Source organism: Aquarana catesbeiana, linkage group LG02, assembly GCF_042186555.1.
Source record: "Aquarana catesbeiana isolate 2022-GZ linkage group LG02, ASM4218655v1, whole genome shotgun sequence".
Lineage (NCBI taxonomy): Eukaryota > Metazoa > Chordata > Amphibia > Anura > Ranidae > Aquarana > Aquarana catesbeiana.
Genome location: NC_133325.1, coordinates 173,371,096 through 173,394,256, shown reverse-complemented (window position 1 = coordinate 173,394,256; position 23,161 = coordinate 173,371,096). Strand labels below are relative to the sequence as shown.

At 41.0% G+C, this 23,161-nt stretch overlaps 1 protein-coding gene across 1 annotated transcript in view; it reads left to right on the top strand.

Moving 5' to 3' along the window:
- Positions 1-23,161, top strand: part of LRP1 (LDL receptor related protein 1) — a 523,305-nt gene that overhangs the window by 218,208 nt on the left and 281,936 nt on the right. Inside the window, exon 7 of the mRNA XM_073613827.1 lies at positions 13,217-13,379. Coding sequence (XP_073469928.1) covers positions 13,217-13,379 — 163 coding nt within the window. The remainder of the gene's footprint in view (positions 1-13,216; positions 13,380-23,161) is intronic.

Here is a 23,161-nt window from a genome sequence, read left to right as displayed (position 1 = left end):
AAAAACAAAAAAACAATATTTTTTACTTTCTGCTATAAAACATATCCAATAAAAAATTTTAAAATATCTAATTTCTTCATCAATTTTAGGCCAATATGTATTCTGCTACATATTTTTGGTAATTTTTTTTCCAATAAGCGTATATTGATTGGTTTGTGCAGCAGTTTACAAACTATGGGTTATTTTTATTTTTTACCTTTTTTATTTTTTTTATTAGTAATGGCGGCGATCAGCGACTTATAGCGAGACTGCTTTGCAGGAACACAAGATCAATACCTTCCCTACTGACAGAATGGCAATCTGCATTGTTTACATAGGCAGATCACTGTTCTGCCTGTGTATTTTATATTTGGCGGGGGCGTGACAGACATCGAGTCCGCGGTACTCGCCGCTGGGCTTCCACTGCGTGTGATCACAGCAGGAGTACATGATCTGGCACAGAGCAGCCGCCCTGCCGCAATATATTTGTGGTGGGCGATCCGGAAGTGGTTGAATTGAAATGCATTAGTCAAGCATTTCTCTAGAACTTCCAAACTTCTTGTATACTCCTGGAGTAAAAATCTAATAACATGTTATTTATAGTATTAAGGTTTGAACATGAACTACAGACACATATTTAATCTTTGTGAATATAACCATTGTTAACTTTGACGTCAAATTTCAATTTAGTTTTAGTCATAGTCTTTTGACTATAATGCCATTTTAGTTTTAGTCATATTTTAGTCATCTGAATCTTTGTAATTTTAGTCATATTTTAGTCGACTAGAATAGTGTTAATTTCGTTGACTAAAACATTTTCATCAACAAAATTAACACTGCTTCATACGTCATTAGGGCTAATAGGCATAACTATATCCCAGACTTGAATTTGCCATTGGAAGGAAAGTCTCACTCTCATAAATATAAGGAAATCCTGTAACACCCTCCTAAATCAGACTGGTTTCCTTCTTTTTTTTTTTTTTTCTTTTTATCACAAAAATTTGGGAAATGTAAACACTTTTTAATATCCCATTTGCCTTTTTCACAATAGCTACAGTTACATCAATTTAAGACAAGCTGGAAAATCTCATTGTATGATAACAAACTGCTTGCAGTCCTTTTATCAGTGTTGTGATGGTCTGGTAACCAGAAATACAACTTGGCAGTCTTATGGCTGTTTTTTTTCCAGTTTTGACAAAGATATGTCTGATGGTAGAAAGCAATCCTGCCTGGGTTATCTAGTGTACAATATGGAATTTCCTTCCACAGTCAGTTGTAATAGAGAGACTTAAAATGGATGTAAACCCATTTTTTTTTTTAAATTAAGGCTTGCACTTTGTACAGTATAGGATTTCATGTCATCTGTGCCCAGTCTTGCCACAAAGGGTTAATCCAGCTCTGAGCAGTCCTCTTATCTTTTTTTCAGTGAGATAAACAGACAGAGAAATAGGAGTTTCTCCCCCTTGCTGTGAAGGGTGATTTACATATCTCATGCACTAGCCCAAGAGAAACATTCTGTGTACTTCAGATCCCCACCTCCTTTCTTCTCCAGCCCTCCCAGGATTGTCTGTTCCACACCTCAGAATGATTGGGCATGCTGAAATCATGTGGTGATCATTCTGGGTTTTGACTGGATGTTGGTGATCATAGCAGAAGTTCAGTGTAAGAAATACACAGGAGAAAATGCATGTTGACAAGGGGAGTGTAGAGGTGGGCGGGGAGTATACTGACCTCACGACTCCACCCACCGAGCTTCGGACAACAGACCCACCCACAGAATTTGCAGTTTTTCGGGTCTCATAACAGAGGGGAGACATTTGACAGGGGGCATGTATATCCTTATAGATAACCACTATGGCAATAGTTTAGAAAGGATGAGAGTGGGTTTACATCCACTTTAAACTCTTTAGCTCAAATTTACTAAAGAGCAAAGTAGGGTGATCTTTGGCCTCTTTTACTACTAGGAGTATGAACATAGGTGTACTTCACCTTTTACTTTTCATTGATTCAAGCCCTCTGTTTAGGGTACAGTGGGTATAGAAAAAAATTCACCCCCTTTAAAATCACATTTTGTTGCTTTTGAGTCTGAAATGAAAACAGACACTGTTTTTGTGCTATCCAGCTCTATTTACCCAATGCAACTTATAACATCCAGCATAACAACAGTTTGCATGTTCTCCCTGTGCCTGTGTGGGTTTCCTCCCACACTCCAAAGACATACTGGTAGGTTAATTGGATCCTGTCAAATTGGCCCTAGTATGTGTATGTATGAATGAGAGTTAGGGACCTTAGGTTATAAGGTCCTTGAGGGCAGGGACTGATGTGAATGTACAATGTATATGTAAAGTGCTGTGTAAATTGATAGCGCTATACAAGTACCTGAAATAAATAATAATAAATAAAATAACATTCAAGTGAAAGATATAACACCAACATGTCAGAAAAAATAAATCGAAAACAGAATCGCTGATTTGGAAAAAGGATCACCCTCTCATAAAATGCCTTCTAAACTCAATCAGGTGTAGCTAATGACCTTCTCAATGGTAAAGCTGTGAACAGGCACAAGTCAAGAGATGGATACAAAAAAAATTTCAAAGGCTTTATCAATGCCTAGAAGCACAGTGAAGTCTATTCTATTTATTTATTTTATTTATTTCAGGTACTTGTATAGCGCCGTCAATTTACGCAGCGCTTTACATATACATTGTACATTCACATCAGTCCCTACCCTCAAGGAGCTTACAATCTAAGGTCCCTAACTCACATTCATACATACTAGGGACAATTTTAGACAGGATCCAATTAACCTACCAGCATGTCTTTATAGAAATTAAATGTATTTGGTACAACACAAACCCTCCCTGGATCAGGATGTCACTCCAAACTGGATGTAAGAGCCAGGAGGAAACTGGTCAGAGGGGCTACCAAGAAGGCCTACAGAAACTCTGAAGCGGTTGCATGAATTTATGACAAAGAGTGGTCATTGTGTGCATGTGACAACAATATAACAAATTCTCCACAAATGTGACTTGTATGGAAGGATTGCAAGAAAAAAGCCACTCCTCAAGAAAGGCCACACACAGACACGAGCTTTGCCAAAATGCACCTTCAAGATTTTGAGGTGTTATGGTCAGATGAGACTAAAATGTGATTATTTTAAAGGGGGGGGGGGGTGATTCCTTTCTATACCCACTGTAAATTCTGTATTGCTTACATTCTTCCATTTTGAACACTTAAGAAGTATTCCATAGAATTCTTACTTTGCAGCAGCATATGGGGGCTTGATGTAAACAAAACTTTAGGTTCTGGCCAGGAAATAAATAGCCTATAGCAGAGATTTACGGCTACATGTCTTTACCATTTGCAGAACCTTCATCAATAACTTGTCAGGAATGTTAGTAGTTTACAGAAGGAATTCATAATTATGAAGGATGAAAGTAAACCATGGCAGACAGTCTAGAGATTCTTTCAGGCATATTTTTCATTTTTTTACTGCAGTAGTTGTAATTGACATTTGTTTTTTGGAAATCTGCATATTTTTAGATTCTCAGAACAATCTATGTAAAAGTGCCCTTAGTTGTGAATGAATCTGTACACAATTCTTATGCTTCTCTCATCAATGGTTGCTACTAGACTGAACCAGATGTCTTCATCTAAATGATATGATTAATGCTTTTGGCTGTCCGCTGTTGGTTTTCAGTTTGGTTAAGCTGGTTTCAGAGAGGTCTGGCTCTGATCTACCTACATTGATATAGAAATGTAGGCCCAGGGAAGGCATGCGTGTTTACGTCCAAATACACAATCAGCCATAACATTATGACCACCCACCATAACCTGTGGAGGCATGGACTTCACTAGACCTCTGATTGCTGTGGTATCTGTAATTAAGCTGTCAGTAGCAGATCCTTTAAGTCCTATAAGTTGTGTCAGCATGGGCACTCTGAGCAGTCTGCAGCTATGCAGCCCCAAACATAATCAACTTAGAGTCACTGTGTGTTCTGACACCTTTCTTAGGGAATCAGCATTAACTTTTTCAGATATTTGAGCTACAGTAGCTTTTTGGTGGATTGGACTACACACGCCAGACTTCGCTTCTCCTGTGCATCAATGAGCCTTGGCCACTTGGTCAATTCTTTTCCTTCCATGGACCACATTTGGTAGGTTCTGACCAGTGCGGACCAGGAAGGTCCCATAAAAGGTGTGAAGCTTTGAAGATGCTCTGATTCAGCCGTCTAGCCCTTACAATTTGGCCCTTGTCAAAGTCGCTGAAATCCTTACACTTTCCCATTTTTTTTCTACTTTCAACACATCAACTTCAGGAACAACATGTTCACTTGCTGCATAATATATCCCACCAGCTTTCAGATGCCATTGTAGATATACAGGGTTATTCACTTTACCTGCCATTGGTCATAATATTATAGCTGATCGGTATATACAGTATCTCACAAAAGTGAGTACACCCCTCACATTTTTTAAAATATTTTATTATATCTTTTCATGTGACAACACTGAAGAAATGACACTGTGCTACAATGTAAAGTAGTGAGTGTACAGCTTGTATAACAGTGTAAATTTGCTGTCCCCTCAAAATAACTCAACACACAGCCATTAATGTCTAAACCGCTGGCAATAAAAGTGAGTACACCCCTAAGTGAAAATGTCCAAATTGGGCCCAATTAGCCATTTTCCATCCCCGGTGTCACGTGACTCAATAGTGTTACAAGGTCTCAGGTGTGAATGGGGAGCATGTGTGTTTAAATTTGGTGTTATCGCTCTCACTCTCTCATATTGGTCACTGGAAGTTCACCATGACACCTCATGGCAAAGAACTCTGTGAGGATCTGAAAAAAAGAATTGTTGCTCTACATAAAGATGGCCTAGACTATAAGAAGATTGCCAAGCCCCTGAAACTGAGCTGCAGCACGGTGGCCAAGACCATACAGCGGTTTAACAGGACAGGTTCCACTCAGAACAGGCCTCGCCATGGTCGACCAAAGAAGTTTAGTTAACGTGCTCAGCGTCATATCCAGAGGTTGTCTTTGGGAAATAGACGTATGAATGCTGCCAGCATTGCTGCAGAGGTTGAAGAGGTGGGGAGTCAGCCTGTCAGTGCTCAGACCATACACTGCATCAAAATGGTCAGCATGGCTGTCATCCCAGAAGGAAGCATCTGATGTACAAGAAAGCCTGCAAAACAGTTTGCTGAAGACAAGCAGACTAAGGACATGGATTCCTGGAACAATGTCCTGTGGTCTAATAAGACCAAGATAAACTTATTTGGTTCAGATGGTGTCAAGCGTGTTTGGCGGCAAACAGGTGAGGAGTACAAAGACAAGTGTGTCTTGCCTACAGTCAAGCATGGTGGTGGGAGTGTCATGGACTGGGGCTGCATGAGTGCTGCCGCCACTGGGGAACCATGAATGCCAATATGTACTGTGACATACTGAAGCAGAGCATGATCCCCTCTCTTCAGAGACTGGGCCGCAGGGCAGTATTCCAACATAACGACCCCAAACACAGCTCCAAGATGACCACTGCCTTGCTAAAGAAGCTGAGGGTAAAGGTGATGGACTGGCCAAACATGTCTCCAGACCTAAACCCTATTGAGGATCTGTGGGGCATCCTCAAAGGTGAAGGAGGTGAAGGAACGCAAGGTCTCTAACATCCACCAGCTCCATGATGTCATCATGGAGGAGTGGAATAGGACTCCAGTGACAACCTGTGAAGCTCTGGTGAACTCCATGCCCAAGAGGGTTAAGGCAGTGCTGGAAAATAAAGGTGGCCACACAAAATATTGACACTTTGGGCCAAATTTGGACATTTCCACTTAGGGTTGTACTCACTTTTGTTGCCAGGGGTTTAGACATTAATGACTGTGTGTTGAGTTATGTTGAGGGGACAGCACATTTACGCTGTTATACAAGTTGCACACTCATTACTTTACATTATAGCAAAGTGTCATTTCTTCAGTGTTGTCACATGAAAAGATATAATAAAATATTTACAAAAATGTGAGGGGTGTACTCACTTTTTGTGAAATTCTGTGTGTGTGTGTGTGTGTGTGTGTGTGTATATATATATATATTATTGAGATTTCGTTCCAAATAGAGCGTTTTGATAATCAGTTCACTCCATGAAGTGTGCTTTTGGGCTCCTGCCCTCTTATATTGATCTACAATGCTGATTAGGGTGTTACACTTGCAGGGAGTTCTTATCACACAAATACAAATAATCCTCCTAGCTATTTGGTCTCCTTACGCCTGGTACACACAGTAAAGTTTTTTTCGTTCAATCCAGTGGGCAGAACGAAAAAAAAAAAAACATTGAGGCGCTTGCAAGGAGTTTTCTGTACTAACTATGGGATGTTAGTACTGCGATCTTCCCACTGTGCTTGTGTGTTGTATGACAGGGGAACCGTCCCCTGCCAAAGCACATCGGTCAGCACTCTCATCCATTGGCTGCAAGTGTTTATTCAATGCTGATCGGCTGCTGGTTTTCCAGCATGCTTATTTGATAGAAGCCAGTCATGAGATCGGCTTCTGTCAGACACGCACCAGGACATAGGCCCAATGTCGGCCGCATTCCACTCTACCGGCTCATTTCGGTTGATATTCGGCCCGTGTGTACGGACCTTTAGACCACCAGACTGTTTTAGCCTTGATTGGGTGGCCCTGTCAGCCTTTTCCTATCATTGTCCTCTTCTTCTTCTTCTAATGTTTTGACTGTCCACAAAAAAAAAAACTTCTCTCCTGTTGATCCTGACAGTAATTTTCATTTGATATTGCTTCTTGAAGGGGGCTGACAGTGCTGCATAAATTCCCTTCTTCCAGCAACTCTCCTCTGTGTCACAATGCTGCGTGGGTGCGTCAACACTTCCTCTGCTGTAGGAAGTGCCAAGGCCTACTGCTGTGCACTACTTTCAGATATCCTCCCCTCTCACTCTGCATTTTTAAGTGATTGCTTTCTTCATTTCACTAAATCAGTTTTATTGCACACTCCACTAAATGTTTTTACATATCAAATGTGGATATAAATAAATCTTTTATGACCTGCACTAACCATTTGTACATTATTTGTCTCTAGAGCGTTAAGAAATGTCTCACTGGTACAGATTGTACAGACACTATATTAATCCATGCAAACAATATGAAATCATTTTAAGACCATTCGGCTGTCACATTGAACCCCCCCCCCCTTTTTTTTTCTTCCTTTTTTTTTTTAAACCTGGTCGGTTGGCAGTTTGTCCGTGATTTTTTGTCTGAGTCAGCATGGGTGGGCCAGACAATCTGCTTTGTCTGTTGTGAAATTGACAGCTATATCCCTTCGCTAATTTCCTTAATCTAAAAAAAGTGATTTTGTTTTCCTTATAAAGATACAGATTTTTTAAAATGGTATAAAGAAAAAAATATTTGAGCATTTTATGAAAGATTATGCCAACAATCATACTAGTACAGTTTTCTGGAGCAATTTGGAGCTAAGCTTCATTACACCCCATTCACACGTGTACGACTCCAAAGTTGTGCCGAGGTTGGAGTGCAACTTTGCTGCAATTTTGACGCAACTTTACATATACCCAGTGAAGTGAACATCCCCAGATGATACACAAAGATTAAACAAATCTCCCTACATAAGTTTAACATGTATATCTGCTGTCTTTACCTTTCTACATTCTTTGGAAAGTGCAGCTCATGTTAGAAATCTTTCTTCCTCTTCCAGCGGTGGGTGTGGAGTCTGGGCATACACTGTGTGTAAGCTGATTGGAGGAAAGGCACACACCCCCCCATTCCACATAGGCAGGGGAAAGAAGGAACATGCAGAGCTGTACTATGAATAGACAAGTTCACTGCTTATCTATATCTAAGCTCCCTCCCCGACACAAATTTCCAGCTGCTGTTATCTCCTGTGTCGGAGAACTTTTCAGAAGTGACTCTGTTGATAACAGAGGAACCGAGCAGCAAAAAGACACGGGATTCAGAGCTTTGGTGAGAGACAAGTAGACAGTACAGATATATGTACCTAGGTCAAATTAAATGAATGGGGTTTATAACCACTTTAAAGTGCGCATGGTTAACATTGGAAAACATGGGGAACGACTTGTCATGCAACTTTGTTGTCCAGTGTGAATGGAGCCTTGGAGACCCAGAGGAGCAATATTTTCCAGCATGCAGTTAACTTGCTTTTAGTAGCCCAAATAATGAAGGCAACTTTCCATATAGCTGTTTTAGCCAAACAAGGCTCATGCCATACAATAGTGCAACGTGGAATGGAGTAAAAGTTAATAATCAGCAGATATTGACAAATGTACATATGTTTTAGATTTTTTTTTGTGGTTTATTTTCTGATTGTATTATTTTGGGACTATGCAATATTTTCAGTCCTAAAAAGTAATATTTTTATTAAGAAAAAAGCATTCCCTTCTGGTTGATCTGTGTAAATTGTAGGGATTTTAACAAAGGTTGATGCAGACTCCTACCTTTTGTTATTGTGAAGAAATAGCTGTCCGTGTTCAAAGTGAATCTGTATGGGAGTGGTTTTATAATTATAAATCAGCTCCTGCACCTGCAGGGCTATAGTGAGGAAAGTGGCAGGGTCTGCATCTCTTTAGACATGATTTAATATTGCCATTATCTTATCAAATAATTAATTTTTGTTGTAGGGGATGCTCAAAATCTGAGTGCAGACTTCTGGGAAAATCAGTAAGAGCCCTTGCACACTGGGGCGGTTTGCAGGCGCTATTGCGCTAATAATAGCGCCTGCAAACCGCCCCGAAAGTGCCGCTGCTGTCATCCCAGTGTGAAAGCCCCGAGGGCTTGCACACTGGAGCGATGCGCTGGCAGGACGGTAAAAAAAGTCCTGCCAGCAGCATCTTCGGAGCGGTGAAGGAGCGGTGTGTATACCGCTCCTTTACCGCTCCTGCCCATTGAAATCAATGGGACGGCGCGGCTATACCGCCGGCAATGCGCCTCTGCAGAGGCGCTTTGCGGTGGTATTTAACCCTTTCTCGGCCGCTAGCGGGGGGTAAAACCGCCCCGCTAGCGGCCGCATACCGACCGCAAAACGCCGCTAATAATAGCGGCGTTTTACCGCCGACGCCGCCCCCCGCCCCAGTGTGCAAGGGCTCTAAGCCAATCACACAAGCAGGAAATGATAATTCTTGGGGGAGTTCTGTACATAATCTTACAGAACACCTCCAGCTAGCCAGATTGCATTGCATTTTACAGAAATGACAGAGCTGCAGGCTGAAAAGGAAAAGTATTTTTAATAACCTTCAAATACAATATGACTTGTGTCGCAACTGTATACGCTATATTATTATTTTTTTATTTGCCAATTATTTTCCCAAGAAAGTGGAGTTATCCTTTAATTACCCTTTAACTACTTGCCACCCATCATATAGCAAAATGACGGCGGCAAAGTGGTTTCAATACCCTGACCGGACATCATATGACATCGCCAGGATATCAAGCCACTGCGCGCCCCCAGGGGCGTGCATCACGGCGATCGTTGTTGCGGTGTGTCAGTCTGACACACCGCAACACCAATCTAGGTAAACAGTCTCTGACCGAGACTCTTTACCACAGCCGTGTCCAATCATGGCTGATCACAGTGTAAACCGGAAGAGCCATTGATCGGCTTTTCCTCACTCACATCGATCAGACACGAGTAGAGGAGAGCCGATTGGCTGCTCCTCTGACAGGGGGGTCTGTGCTGATTGATGATCAGTGCAGCCCCCCCGAGGATGCCACACTGGACCACCAGGGACACCACTAGGACCACCAGGGATGTCACCACAGGTATGCCACCCTAGACCACCATGGATGCCAATCAGTGCCCACAATGGATGCCAATCAATGCCCACAATGGGCATCACTGATTGGCAGTCATCATAGTTTGGCTCTGATTGGCATCCATTTGTACCATCAATTAGTGTACATCCGTGTCACCTATCAGTGCCCATCCATGCCCATCTGTGCCGCCTATGAGTGCCCATCTGTGCCGCCTATCAGTGCCCATCTTCAGTGCCACCTCATTGGTGCCACCTCATCAGTGAAGGAGAAAATTTATTTACAAAGTTTTGTAACAGAAACAAAAAAAATACATTTTTTTTTTCAAAATTTTCGGTCTTTAGTTGTATAGCAGAAAATAAAAATCCCAGAGGTGATCAAATACCAACAAAAGAAAGCTCTATTTGTGGGAACAAATTGATAAAAATTTAGTTTGGGTACAGTGTTGTATGACCGTGCAATTGTCATTCAAACTGCGACAGTGCTGAAAGCTGAAAATTGGTCTGGAGAGGAAGGTGTATAAGTGCCCTGTACTGAAGTGGTTAACCACTTCCCTACCCGGCTATAGTAATATGACGTCCACAGATGGGATCTCCCATCCTGGGTGGACGTCATATGACGGCCTGGGATTCCCGGCCGTCTAGGGGGCGTGCGCGCCCGCCGCATTGCTCGGGACCCGGTGCGTGTGCCCGGCAGCTGCGATGTCCGCCGGGCACCCGCGATTGCCTGTTAACCGGGCCGGACCGTGGATCTGTGTGTGTAAACATACAGATCCACATCCTGTCAGTTGAGAGGAGAGCGATCTGTGTTCCCAGTACAGAGGAACACCGATCGGTCTCCTCCCCTTGTGCGTCCCCTCCCCCTACAGTTAGAATCACTCCCCTAGGAAACATTTAACCCCTCCTCTCCCCCTAGTGGTTAACCCCTTCCCTGCCTGTCACATCTATACAGTAATCAATGCAATTTTATAGCATTGATCGCTGTATAAATATGAATGGTCCCAAAAATGTGTCAAAAGTGTCCATTGTGTCTGCAGTCACGAAGAAAAATCGCGATCGCCGCTATTACTAGTAAAAAAAAATAAACAAATAATTAAAAAAAAAAATGCCATAAATCTATCCCATATTTTGTAGACGCTATAACTTTTGCGCAAACCAATCAATATACGCTTATTGCGATTTTTTTTTTTTTTTAACCAAAAATATGTAGAAGAATACGTATCGGCCGAAACTGAGGAAAAAATTTGTTTTTAAAAAAAAAAAAATTGGGATATTTATTATAGCAACAAGTAAAAAATATTGTGTTTTTTTTTCAAAATTGTCGCTATTCTTTTATTTTGTTTGTTTTTTTGTTTATAGCGCAAAAAATAAAAACCGCAGAGGTGATCAAATACCACCAAAAAAAAAAAATTCTACCCACAGGAATCACACTGCTTACTAGACTTTTGAGCAGTCTTTCTAATAAATGTTCTTTTTATACAAAAGATCTTGTGCAGAAATGGTAGATATCTTCTCTATTGAAAAATGCAAATGCAATGAATTTCTCTACTATGAAAATAATTCTTCCAGACACAGGAAAGGTGTATGTGTGTTGTGTACGATCCCAATTACAATAAAGTGAGCCTGTGCTTTGCCCGTGCAGGGCAAAGCAAAGGTTTCACTTTTATGCCAGCCTTCTTTTTGTTCCTCCAGTGTTCCATTTTGCCCTCAAGTATAAAGAAAACGATTCCTTACAGGCAGGGGCGTTGCTAGGTCTGCAAAAGATCTGGGGCTAGAGCCCATAGCAGCGGTCACCAACCTTTTTGCAGGCCCGCGCGTGGGGTGGGGGGGGGGGGGCGGCGGCGGCACGCTGGTGGTAAACCATATTTTTCAGGCAATGGCTGGTGTTGGCGCTTCAATCATCATGGCACCATGGTTGATATGGTGTCAGGGTGATTGACGCGCATTGTTTCTATTGTTCTATGTGGATTGTCACTTGCCACATCACCTGCCACCATTTGCAGATTGTCACTTTCCACGTCACCTGCCACCATTTGCAGATTGCCACGTCACCTGCCACCATTTGCAGATTGCCATGCCACCTGCCGCCATTTGCAGATTGTGACTTGCCACAACACCTGCTACCATTTGCAGATTGTCACTTGCCACGTCACCTGCCACCATTTGCAGATTGTCACTTGCCATGTCTCCCGCCACCATTTGCAGATTGTCACTTGCCACGTCACCGACCACAAGATGTGGGTTGTCACTTGCCAACTGATGTGGATTGTCACTTGCCATGCCAGCCAGTGCCACCAAATGTGCACTAACGCTGCATTGGTGGCAGGCTGGCAGCACTGGTCCATTTAGTGAGGTCAGGAGAGAGGTGATGCGGGCAGTGAGAGATGATGTCATCTCGCTGCTCCCCACCGCACTGCTGACATTGAAGCAAGGGGGTCTGGCTGTAAAGTGGAGCTCCACCAATGACAGGAAGCACGTGACCTCCACTCCAGCGCGCTGTGAGGGCGGAAGAGCGCTGATGTGTTGCGGGCAGTGAGAGATGATGTCATCTCTCTGCTCCCGCCGCACCTTGCTCCCACATTGAAGAGGCCCGGCTGTGAAGAGCGCTGATGTGGAGCGGGCGGAGAGAGATGTCATCTCTGCTTGTCCGCCCGGTCACTTCCCTCCTCTTCTCTGCCTGTCTCATGCAACCAGCCCGCTCGCCGCAGCAGTCGTGGCCGCGACCCTCCGGTTAGGCAGGGACCCTGCGGCAAGAGACTTGGGGCTATGGGCCCCAGATTCGTGGCTATAGCCCCAATAGCCACCCCCTAGCGACGCCCCTGCTTACAGGTATGGGGAGTTTACGACTATGTAGGTGTGTGTGTGTAGATACTATTCTTCCTATACTATTCTCCACCTCTTGTAAGTGAGCCTAATTACCACCAACTACTCCCTAGTAACTTAAACATTTTAAAATGACTGCAGTATATGTTCTAGTTCTGGGACACTACAGGACACAGTAGTGCCATAATGGCTGAAGGATGAAACATCAGGATGTGACTAAATCCCGTTAATGATTTTTGCACACATATTTAACACATATAGTGAAAAGTCTACTTTTGAAAGTAGTGCAATATATATTTATACATAATATATATTTATGCCTATCCCATGACCCTATGAATGTCTTGCTCTTTAAACCTTTGTGTGTGTGTGTTTATGGGAATTGGTATTTCCTTCCTGATCCTGTGGTATGCCTGTAACAGAGCATAATTTGTGGCAGGCCTGAGAATTGTCAGATTGTAGTGTAGATTGATGTGAGTATCATGTTGACATTATGCTATAGGAAAGATGTATGACTCTCTGCAGATTCTCTGACTGTATACCAAGGACAGCGTGTTAGCATGTGTGCTATGCAACCTAGCAGAGTTCTATATTTGATGTCAAGCTATTTTTGGTTTTATCTTTCAGATGTTGAACAGATGGCCATAGACTGGCTAACGGGCAACTTCTACTTCGTGGATGACATTGATGACCGGATCTTTGTCTGCAACAAAAATGGCGACACCTGCGTTACTCTTCTTGACAGAGAACTGTATAATCCCAAGGGAATTGCTTTGGATCCAACCATGGGGTAAGACTAGGACATATTAGAGATGAAAAAGTACCTTGTAAAATGTGCTATAATTATTAATCCCACAACGTGACATCCGTGTATTGTGCAATTTTATAAAAATGATGACCATATTCTCAGTAATATTTTTAAAAAGAAAGGTCAATCTGTGTACATGTATAATACTGTACATATGAGTGTGTGTGTATATAATATATATTTTGTGTGTGTGTGTGCATATGTATGTGTGTGTTGGCGTACTGCGCTCCTTGAAGCAACCGCACCGTCTTTTTCCATAGCAGCCTGTATTCTCCTGAGGTTACCTTTGGGTTGTTCTTTGTATCCTGAACAATTCTTCTGGCAATTGTGGCTGCAATATTTCTAGGTCTACCTGACCTTGGTTTGGTTTCAAGAGATCCCTGAATTTTCCTTTTCTTAATAAGTGATTAAACAATACTGACTTTATATCCTTTTCTTCTTTATAAAGTTCCATCACTGTACCTTGTTATGCAGGTCTTTTGACTTTTTTCTGCCCCTCATGTAGTACCTAGCATGCAGTAATAGATGAGCTGCAGATAGAAAGCAGGGACCTAGACAGGTAGAGTCTGAAAGTAGTAAAGAATCTTTGGGAGGATGGTCATCTTGACTGTGTAAATACAGCTGATCCAGGTGGGAAATCGCCATGATGCCATAAGAGTCGTGATAGTGCGCAAAAGCAGATAGAAGTTGGCAGACAAAAGGGAAGCATAAGAGGGGTTCAACTTAATTCCCAAATAGTCCAAAGAGGAGCTAGCCCAGCGATATGGGAAGGGAGATTGGAGCTGTGAGGCTAGGGATTTAGGGAGAATGATGTTCAGGGCAGTTGTCTTGTGCGGGATTTATTTGGAGACCAGAAATAGCAGCAAAATGGACCAGAAGGGCCTGGAGGTTGAGTAAGGTGATAATGGGGTTGGTGAGGGTCAGTAGGCCATCACCTGCAAAGATATCAGTTTATAGCATTCTCCCACATAGGGAATGCCATTAATGTTAGGGTCTTCCCTAAGAGCAATAGCCAGCGGTTCAAGGGCAGGAATAAAGAGGACTGGGGACAAGGGGCATCCTTGCCTCGTTCCCCTGGAGATGGGATAGGAGGGTGAGAGGCAGCTAGCATAGCAGACTGAGGCAGAAGGAGTTGAATAGAGGGCCGCAACATATTAATAGGGAGGTGTGGAAGTCTATGATCTCTGGGCTGCGCAACCAGCAGAGCTGAAGTCAGGAAGTCATACACAATCCTAGGTCCTGTACTGTGCCTGTACAGCTGCTGGAAGAGACCCCCTTGGAAAAGCCAGAATAATTTTTTCCGGTGCTCTGACTCTCCAAAATGACCTGTTCCATATTCAAAGATTTCTGCCACCTGTTTTGATAGCTTTACTGACACATCGGGTAGTTTTATAAATTGGTGCTATTAATGTGCCAAATTAAAAAAATAATTACCTATAGCTTGTAGATCATGAAGCTGGAGGCAATTAAGGCCAACTTTAAGTTTGTATACAGCGACAGGCAGAGTGCTTGTCTCTGTACTCTGTGTAACAGAGCAGCATATTTGCTGCTGCTAGCCTCCCCCCCATCTGTTACTGGTTAAGAATGCTGTCGGCTTCACAGCCAACAACCTCCTAACTAGCAGTGACACTACAGTGGATGGAGCCTGATGGGGAAGCTAAGACACTAGTTCCTCATCAGGTCCACACTTTCTTTGTAATTGATAGGCAGTGGGTGCAAGAATAGCCAAAAACAGGCTGTCTGTTGGCTGAGGATCTGCACACTGCCTGATGTCGGGGTCGGTTCACATCATAACTTCTGTTTTCCGTGTGGGTGTCTGCATGCTAATTTTTATGAGTTTTTGATGTATTTTGCCACATTCCAGGTGCGTTCCATACAGAAAAAATTCAGTATGTTCTACTTAAAATATTCAATATGAGTACTTCATATATAAAAATATATAAGTGCAGCGCTATGTATAGCTAATAATCAACCCAAATGAATGGTGATGTTAACATACACACGTAAATGATAAAGTGCGTTGTGCAAAATATTGTGTAATAAATCCAGAAATGGAACCTTCTATACAAAAAAATTAAGGAAAATACTGCAGAAATTATATAACCACCGTGAGGTGAAACCAGATAATGAGTAGATAAAAAAGTTTGTATCAATAGTGATTATACGGGATATTCCACTGCACTGGAATGCACTTCATTAGTGTGAACTAGGGCCTTGCAATACATGGAAAAACACTGTGCATGCATTTTTAATGCAGTTTAAAAACACACTGGACTGCATAATTTGTGAACCAGCTCTCAAATCACAAGGGAAGCAGACCTGATGGTGAATCAGTGCCTGTGAATGCCCATCAGGCTCCACCACCCAGCTTCAAAACGACCCTGTTTGAAGAAAACTGTTTGACAGCTGCAGCAGCAGGGGGAAGCTTAGGCCCAGTACACACGATGAGATTATCGGACGAATGATCATCCGTTTTTTGTTTTTTTTTTTTTTTTTTTTTTTTTGTTTTTTTTTTCTTTTGGTTGCAAACCTTAGATCGAATCTGAGTTTACTAAAGTCCCGAAAATTCTCGTACGACAGAATAAAAATTTGGAAGTGATGTCATGTGTTCTAATGCATTTTCGAACGACAGCTGTACTGATTAAACGAAAATCGCACGATCTGGCATTGTACGAAAAATATTTTCCTGCATGTCCGATCAAATAATATCGGATGAACTGTCCTGATCGGCTCTCGAAAAGCTCTGTACCAACGATCTGATTATCACACAATCGCTGGAAAGCGGTATTTTTCATACGATTTTCTGATCGTGTGTACCGGGCATTAGCTGTACTGAGAACAGAGTGCCCGTGTAGTGTCCAGTTCTTCTTTATGTGGAAGAGCACATTCTCTTTATATAATTTTACCAATGTTATTTTCTTCCTCAAGATTTTCCCGTTTTAAGAAATAACAAACAATATATACTTAATCCATGAATATTCATTAAAAGTTTGGAAATTCATCCATTTGACTCCCAGTGAATTAATAAGATCATTCTCAAGTATGTAGCAAAACAAATCGACACAGCTGTGTTTAGATGCATGCTCCTAGTACTAGTTTTACAACCTGATAACTTAAAATAGGGCAATGAAAATCAGTAATAGGATTTTTTCTTTATAAAAAAAAAAATGCCCTGAAACATCACTATCTTTACACGTGAGTATGTGTTTTTGTGTTGATTTCCCTGTAATGATATTGAGCAATTAAAATATATTAAGCAATCCTAGATCAACAATACCAAATGACCTTCTCTAGCAATTTCTTGTTTGCGTTTGTTGGCCCGGTTGTGCTGAGTAGTTAAGTTTGGTCAGTGATCACAGCCAAGAACTCTGTGGTTTGAGGAAATGTTCCATATGATGAGTTGTCAGACCTTGCCTTAGGTGAAAGAAGAATGACCTACATGAGAGTCAGAATTGTGGAGCTGTTGGAATTTTTTTGTAACTGGAAGCCACCTTTTGGTATAATGAAGGTAGTTTTATAGTTACCTTTATTTTGTATTTCCAGTTATTTATGTATTTGCTATTTTTGTAAACAACAGATAACATATTATACACCTCTTTTACGGAGTACACAGAGTCAAACTCTTTGATGAACACTCCAGAGGAGCTCAGATCTAATGTTTCAGCCACAGTCACTCACGTGTTTACATTTTAAAGCATTTGCTGCAATATTACACAAATCAGACACCATGCAAAGAATCTTCATTGGGGAATAATATAATCAGGGTCCCATTATGGCATCATACCTATGTGAATTTTGAATCTTAGATGCTGAGGTGTTTCTGGTCTTTATTGATATATTTCATTTTTTTTCACAAGAAATAATTATTTTACTTTGTGTGCTATACATCTAAAATGTAAAAAAAAAAAAAAAAAAGTCACCACTGGCACTAGTGGGCGCCTCCAGTTTCCTTCACTTAAGGTTTATAGCCCTATTCTGCACCCTGGGTGCCCAAGTCCTAAGTGGGTCTTCTAAAAATACCCCCCTGGCTTCTCTGGTTGAGAGTTTGGCCCAACGGCCACCTGCCTCACTGCTGACCCATCAACTGGTATCCTCGCTAGCCAATTTTGAGGCTTAGAAGACTGGAGACAGGGGAACACGGCCAAGTTGTTAACTAAGAAAGCTGGGTCACTCTTTACAAACTAAAGGACTACAGGATATGTGGCAGCTAACTTTCTGCTGTGTGGGTGCCAGAGTTTAGCAAGAGTAGAAAAAAAGTTAGGAAAAGGTTAGAGACACAACAGGAAGTCAGAGGAAATCTCCATAAATGTATGGAATCTCCCTCCTTTTGACTGGTGTCATAGGAAGAAGTGTTCAAATTTAAAGATTTCCCCCTCACCCCTGAACTCAGCTGTGGAATTTTGGATCACTCTAGTTTTTGTCTTCGTAACAACAATGTACCGTCATGTACTTCTCACCGACCTTATGAAAGTTCCTTATGATACCTAAACTCGCAGTGCTCTAGTATGCAAATCATTTTATTTCAGAGAAAATGGCCTGCTTCTCACCATTCATATTTCTTCAGTTGATGATAAGCCTTTTTGTCCAATAGGGAGTTGCAAGAGGTGTGAGGGTTGCACATAATGAAGAGGTGCACACACTACATTTGAGCTGTTACTTGTTTGAAACAAAAGGTTTACTTTATTATGCATTTGACAAAATTGTTGTCGTGGTTGGATAATACCAGCTAGTAGTGAACAGTTAAAGTTAGAACTATATGCAATTTTTTTTTTTTTTCATTTTCAATATAAGGGAGGTTCTAACTCCTGTGCATTTCGTTTACCATCAGTGTACTATTGGGGAGATTTCACTTTAGAGGGAACTTGAAGATTCCCCCTATATTGCTGTTCTGGTGCCAAAATTTGGCATTTTCTTTAAAGTTCACTCTTGGTGATAATTGTAAACATGACAAATAGAGACTGTGAATCCCTCCAACGGGGGCACAGACAACAAAAAACAACTGACAGGTGTTCTAATCCCTCTCCACTCTATCCAAAATTTAAAAAAAAAAAGTTTACCTTTAGTTATACTTTAACTGCATGATCTTGCTAAAAAATAATGAACATGTCTATTTATTTTAAAGTCAGATGTGGTGCTCTTAGAATGTAATCCAGCTGAACTTTAGATTAATGCTGCTACCAAGGCATATATTTGTGTTATTTAGTAAAATAGCTCAATTTCCTCTGGTTTTCTTCAATTACTTGGAGCACAGTTTAAAGTTCAACATATTTGGATTTCTAAAGCCACAACATGTCACAACATCCTGAATTTCTCAAATCTGGATAAATTAGAGATACGTCAGTGTTTCTCAACAAAAACATCTGGTTCCTTTGGTCCAGTATCCACTACCAGTTTTTGTCAGTGTTCCATCCACTTTCTGAATTATTAACCTTATTAGTTTTGGTGTTTGCACTTCATGCCCTTTGATGTGTATTTAGTTCTCTGTTTATTGTCCAGAGTACATATGAACCGTTTTGTCATCTGTTTTCTGCGATTCCCGTATTTCTTTTCTTCTGTTAGCCATACAATCTTTTTTTTATTGTTGTTTTATTTTTTTAAACTATATACTGATTTGTCTGGAACATACAGACAATTATACATTTTTTGGTAACTGTTATGCTGAAATAAGGACTAATAAACTATGTAACAGTCAAATGAAATGTGAAGTGAATGGTTGATGGCTATATGGTGTACCTTCTGCTTGCTGCTTACTGTCTAGAATCTCTCTGCCATATTTTGTGGACAAGTTCTTGTAGCTTTCACTTCTTTAAATAACGTTCAGATAGCGTATATGATAGGAATGGTGTCGCTATTAACATCTATAAGCTAAGCTTGGATGTTAAAGTGTTCCTAAATCCACAACAGTAAAATCAGTCTGTATATGCAGTAAAGCATGCTTGTTATACTCACTGTGGAACCTAAGGGGCAATCCTGCGCATTGTGTAAAAAAGCTGTTTGATCCTGTCTTCTCTGATCCTTGCCTTCTTTTACTGTCCCCAATCCATCTGCTGATATTAAAGAGCCTTGGGACTCCTCACAATCGACTATGTGTACCCGGCTTAAGTGTGGCTATCCAAGGCCAGATAATACAATGAGAAAATAGCATCAGTGAGAACAGCGTTAGCCACACCTCCTTACATCGCAACATAGCATCTAAGTAGCTTTAAAAGACGCAGAAGTGACATTTCTGTGATTTCAGTGGGATAGGGAGAGCATCGTCACCCTAATTAAAGAAAGTGGCTATTTACTAGTATTTCTGTCAGGATTAACAGGTATTTGCATCCTATTACAGGGGGATTTAGCAAAACATAAGAGGCAGATATTTAAATCATATATGAGAGTTTGGATTCGATTTTTTTTTTTTTATTTTTTTTTTCATTTCCAGTACAGTTATATTTATAGGCTGATGGATAGTTAAAACAAAGAAAAATAATTTGTTCAGGAGGTTCTACTTATAAATACAGTTATATTATACTCACCATAAAAACATAACTACATTCAAGTCCTTGATTTGTTTCTCGCTGACATTCAGTGACTGGGGAAGACTACGTCAAGGCTAGTATTAATGATGGATTACAGTGCCATCTCCGATTGACTGCTGATGGGATAGACCAGCCTTGCACATCACTCTGATAAATTTCTCACTTGACTGAGCATTGTTTGTGACCTTTTTTTCCAGCCTCCTTACCAATTATTACAGCCTCTTTTATATTCATTGATTTCAGTCATACACTTTAGTCACAGATGGAGAATGGTTTTATTTATGCTTTCAGCAATTAGTTAGATCTGCTAACTCTGCATTAAATCTCAGGGATTTATGTTTTTATTAAAGTTAAATGTGCTTGTAATTTAAAATGTATTTGAACTAGTAAGCCAGAGTAAGCTAGGATTGGGTAGTGTAGTGTACATTGTTTAATGTGTAATTACACTGATATGGAAATGGTGGTCCATGTAATATGACTACATTCCTAAGGTTATAAGGCAAGCCGGATACTGAGCATGTGATTTGTTTGGGTATAGTCCTATTAGTGCTATTTTGATGAACATGAAAAACTTGATGTCAATTTCTGTACAGGTTTTAAAATCCTTGTTCTTTTGTGTGGTTAGTAATTATATACTGTATGTACATGGGACAGCCACATTGCTCATTACAAACAATGGGTCTGCTTCATAGTGCTACACAATGGTTTTGCTTTACTGCATCCTCTCACTATGCCAATTTCTTCATCTACCAAGTCATGAAAACAATCCCCCCAATTTGGCTAATCTATATCTCGGCAGTTGATAAGATGTTACACATACTAGTTATTTCAGTTGTAATAGAGTAGTGAAGCAGACAAAGAAAATGTGGAGAATCTTGTTATCATTGCTTGTTATTAGCTTTAGGCCTCATGCACATGGGCATATGAATTTATGGCCCAAATATGCTGGATTTTTTCTATTAGGACTTGGCAGAAAAAAATAACCCTAATGATGCCTATATGACATGGAGAGTAAATGCATGCATGATTATAAAGCTTTTTTTTTTTTCTTTAAACAAAAAAAAAACCACACCTGTTATACTTGCCTGGTCTGATCCTCCTTTTCTGGGATCCCCCACCGGTGTTCATGGCAAACACTCAAAGCCATGAGTGCCAGCCGGGGACCCCAGAAGAAGAGAATCAGAGCAGGTAAGTATACCATATTTGTTTTTTGTTTAATAAAAAAATCCCCATGGCTGTCTTACTGATTACTCCCTACTCCTCATCTCCACACTCCGAATTCCTCAACTCCTCTCCACTCTACTTTGATACCTGCCTTCCAACTACACAAGAAAAGGGGAGCTAAAGCAGTTAGACAAATTTCATTCAATCAGCATCTGCAGCGCTGATCAGTGTATTCTAACAATGAGGAATACAGAATACAATAGCACAGTGGGGAGGATTCCTCCATCCTCCATGGCCAGCCTAATTAGAAGCTAACCCTGTCCAAATTATTGTCTACAGCATGTAATATGTTTACAGTCACGTGTCTCTGCTCACTGCCTGCATATATGATGATGTAGAAGGTAGACTCTATAGAGCATTGTGCACATGGAAAAATCCAATGCACTCATGTTAGAAATCCTTTACCCTTGTGGCGCCCTCTGAAGATCAATCTGCATTGGCTCACTCTCCAGAGGGTGTATGACAGTCTGTGAGGTGGCACTATGTTTCCTCTTCACAGCCTGTTTTAACCCCTAAAAGCCCACAACACCACCATAGCATTGTGGACCCATTCAGATGAATGGGTTGTGTTCATTGGGCAATACTGCCAGCCGAGAGTGTCAGCGGGTATAATTTTTGCTGTGCCACAATGCAGATTATCACAGGCGCGCCATGTGAACACTCCCATCCACTGCCTTTGCAGCTTAAAGGGGAGCCGTTTGCGGAGTTAAAAAAAAGTGGCTCAGCTGTGTGTTTTTGCCACCTCCCATCCAAGTGTAACTGATGTCTCGCAGTGCACTGAGCAGTGCCTAAAATTGGCTGGTGAAAAGCATTGCTTAGCTCTGTAGCATTGGTGCTCAACCTGTGGCCCCCCAGCTGTTGTGGAACTACAAGTGCCATCATGCCTCTGCCTTTGGAAATTATGCTTTTACCGATCAGCCTTACAATGCTTCATCGGACTTGTAGTAATAGCTGGAGGGCCACAGGTTGAGCACCCATGCTCTATAGCCAGTGTTCTTAGTGTAGTAGCTTTTCAGCTGTGTCTGTGTGTGGTGTGCAGTCACCAGTGTGACATGGTGTTTTCTCCTTCATTAAAATCATGTATTACTAGTCACTTAAAATGTATTAGTGATTCTGTGATGAATTGCAATTACACTAATGTGCATGTAATTAATAGCAGCTGAAGAAAATTATGCCTTGTCTTCTGCATGATAAAGACTAAAAAAAAGACATTTTCCATGCTCATCAATAATTAATAAGGTATAAAGAGTGCAAACTGGTAGTGATATCTTGTACTTAACTAGGGTTTCTAAATTTTTGGATGTCATCCTGTCGTGAGAGAAACTCAAAGATCATCTTTGTTGAAAATGTTAGTTGCCAGGTCTGACGGCTGTTCTAATAATGTACCGTACTTTCTTTTTAGTACTTTTGGACTTGGACCTCTATATTTTAATGATTTACAATGCAACTTTTTTAGGACATTGTATAATATTTGCTTACATTTCCAGATGTAATTTAAAGTGACTCCTGGTAAAATAAATTAAAAAATTAATTAAAATCTTTAGCAGATACAAAAGTGAAGACACATACTTTAAGCTGGCTGAAGTCCCCATTACTGAATGCTGGACCTCACTAATGAGAAAGAACTTCTGCACTTCCTGGTAGTGTCTAAGCTTGGCAACAACATCTTGCATTATATACATTTCTATTTCTATTACATTACCACAAAAGGCTTCCTCACTAGAATGGTAGAAATCTTGTGAGAGTGAGCTAGCTGTAACACCATTAGGAAAAGTATAAAGGCCTCCTTGACACTGCTTTTGAAGCTTAAAGTATAATGAAAGCAAACCTTTTTCTTTAGTTTGGATAGAGTGGAGAGGGATTGTCATTGCCACCATTAGAGAGATTCACCCTCTCTATTTGTCCTGTTTACCAATATAATTGAACTGAAAGTAAAAGAAAATCACAAGGGATTCCCTTTTTTTGCAGGGTTCTCCTCTTACCTCCTGTTTGGCTGTGGGACAGGAAATGAGGAAAATC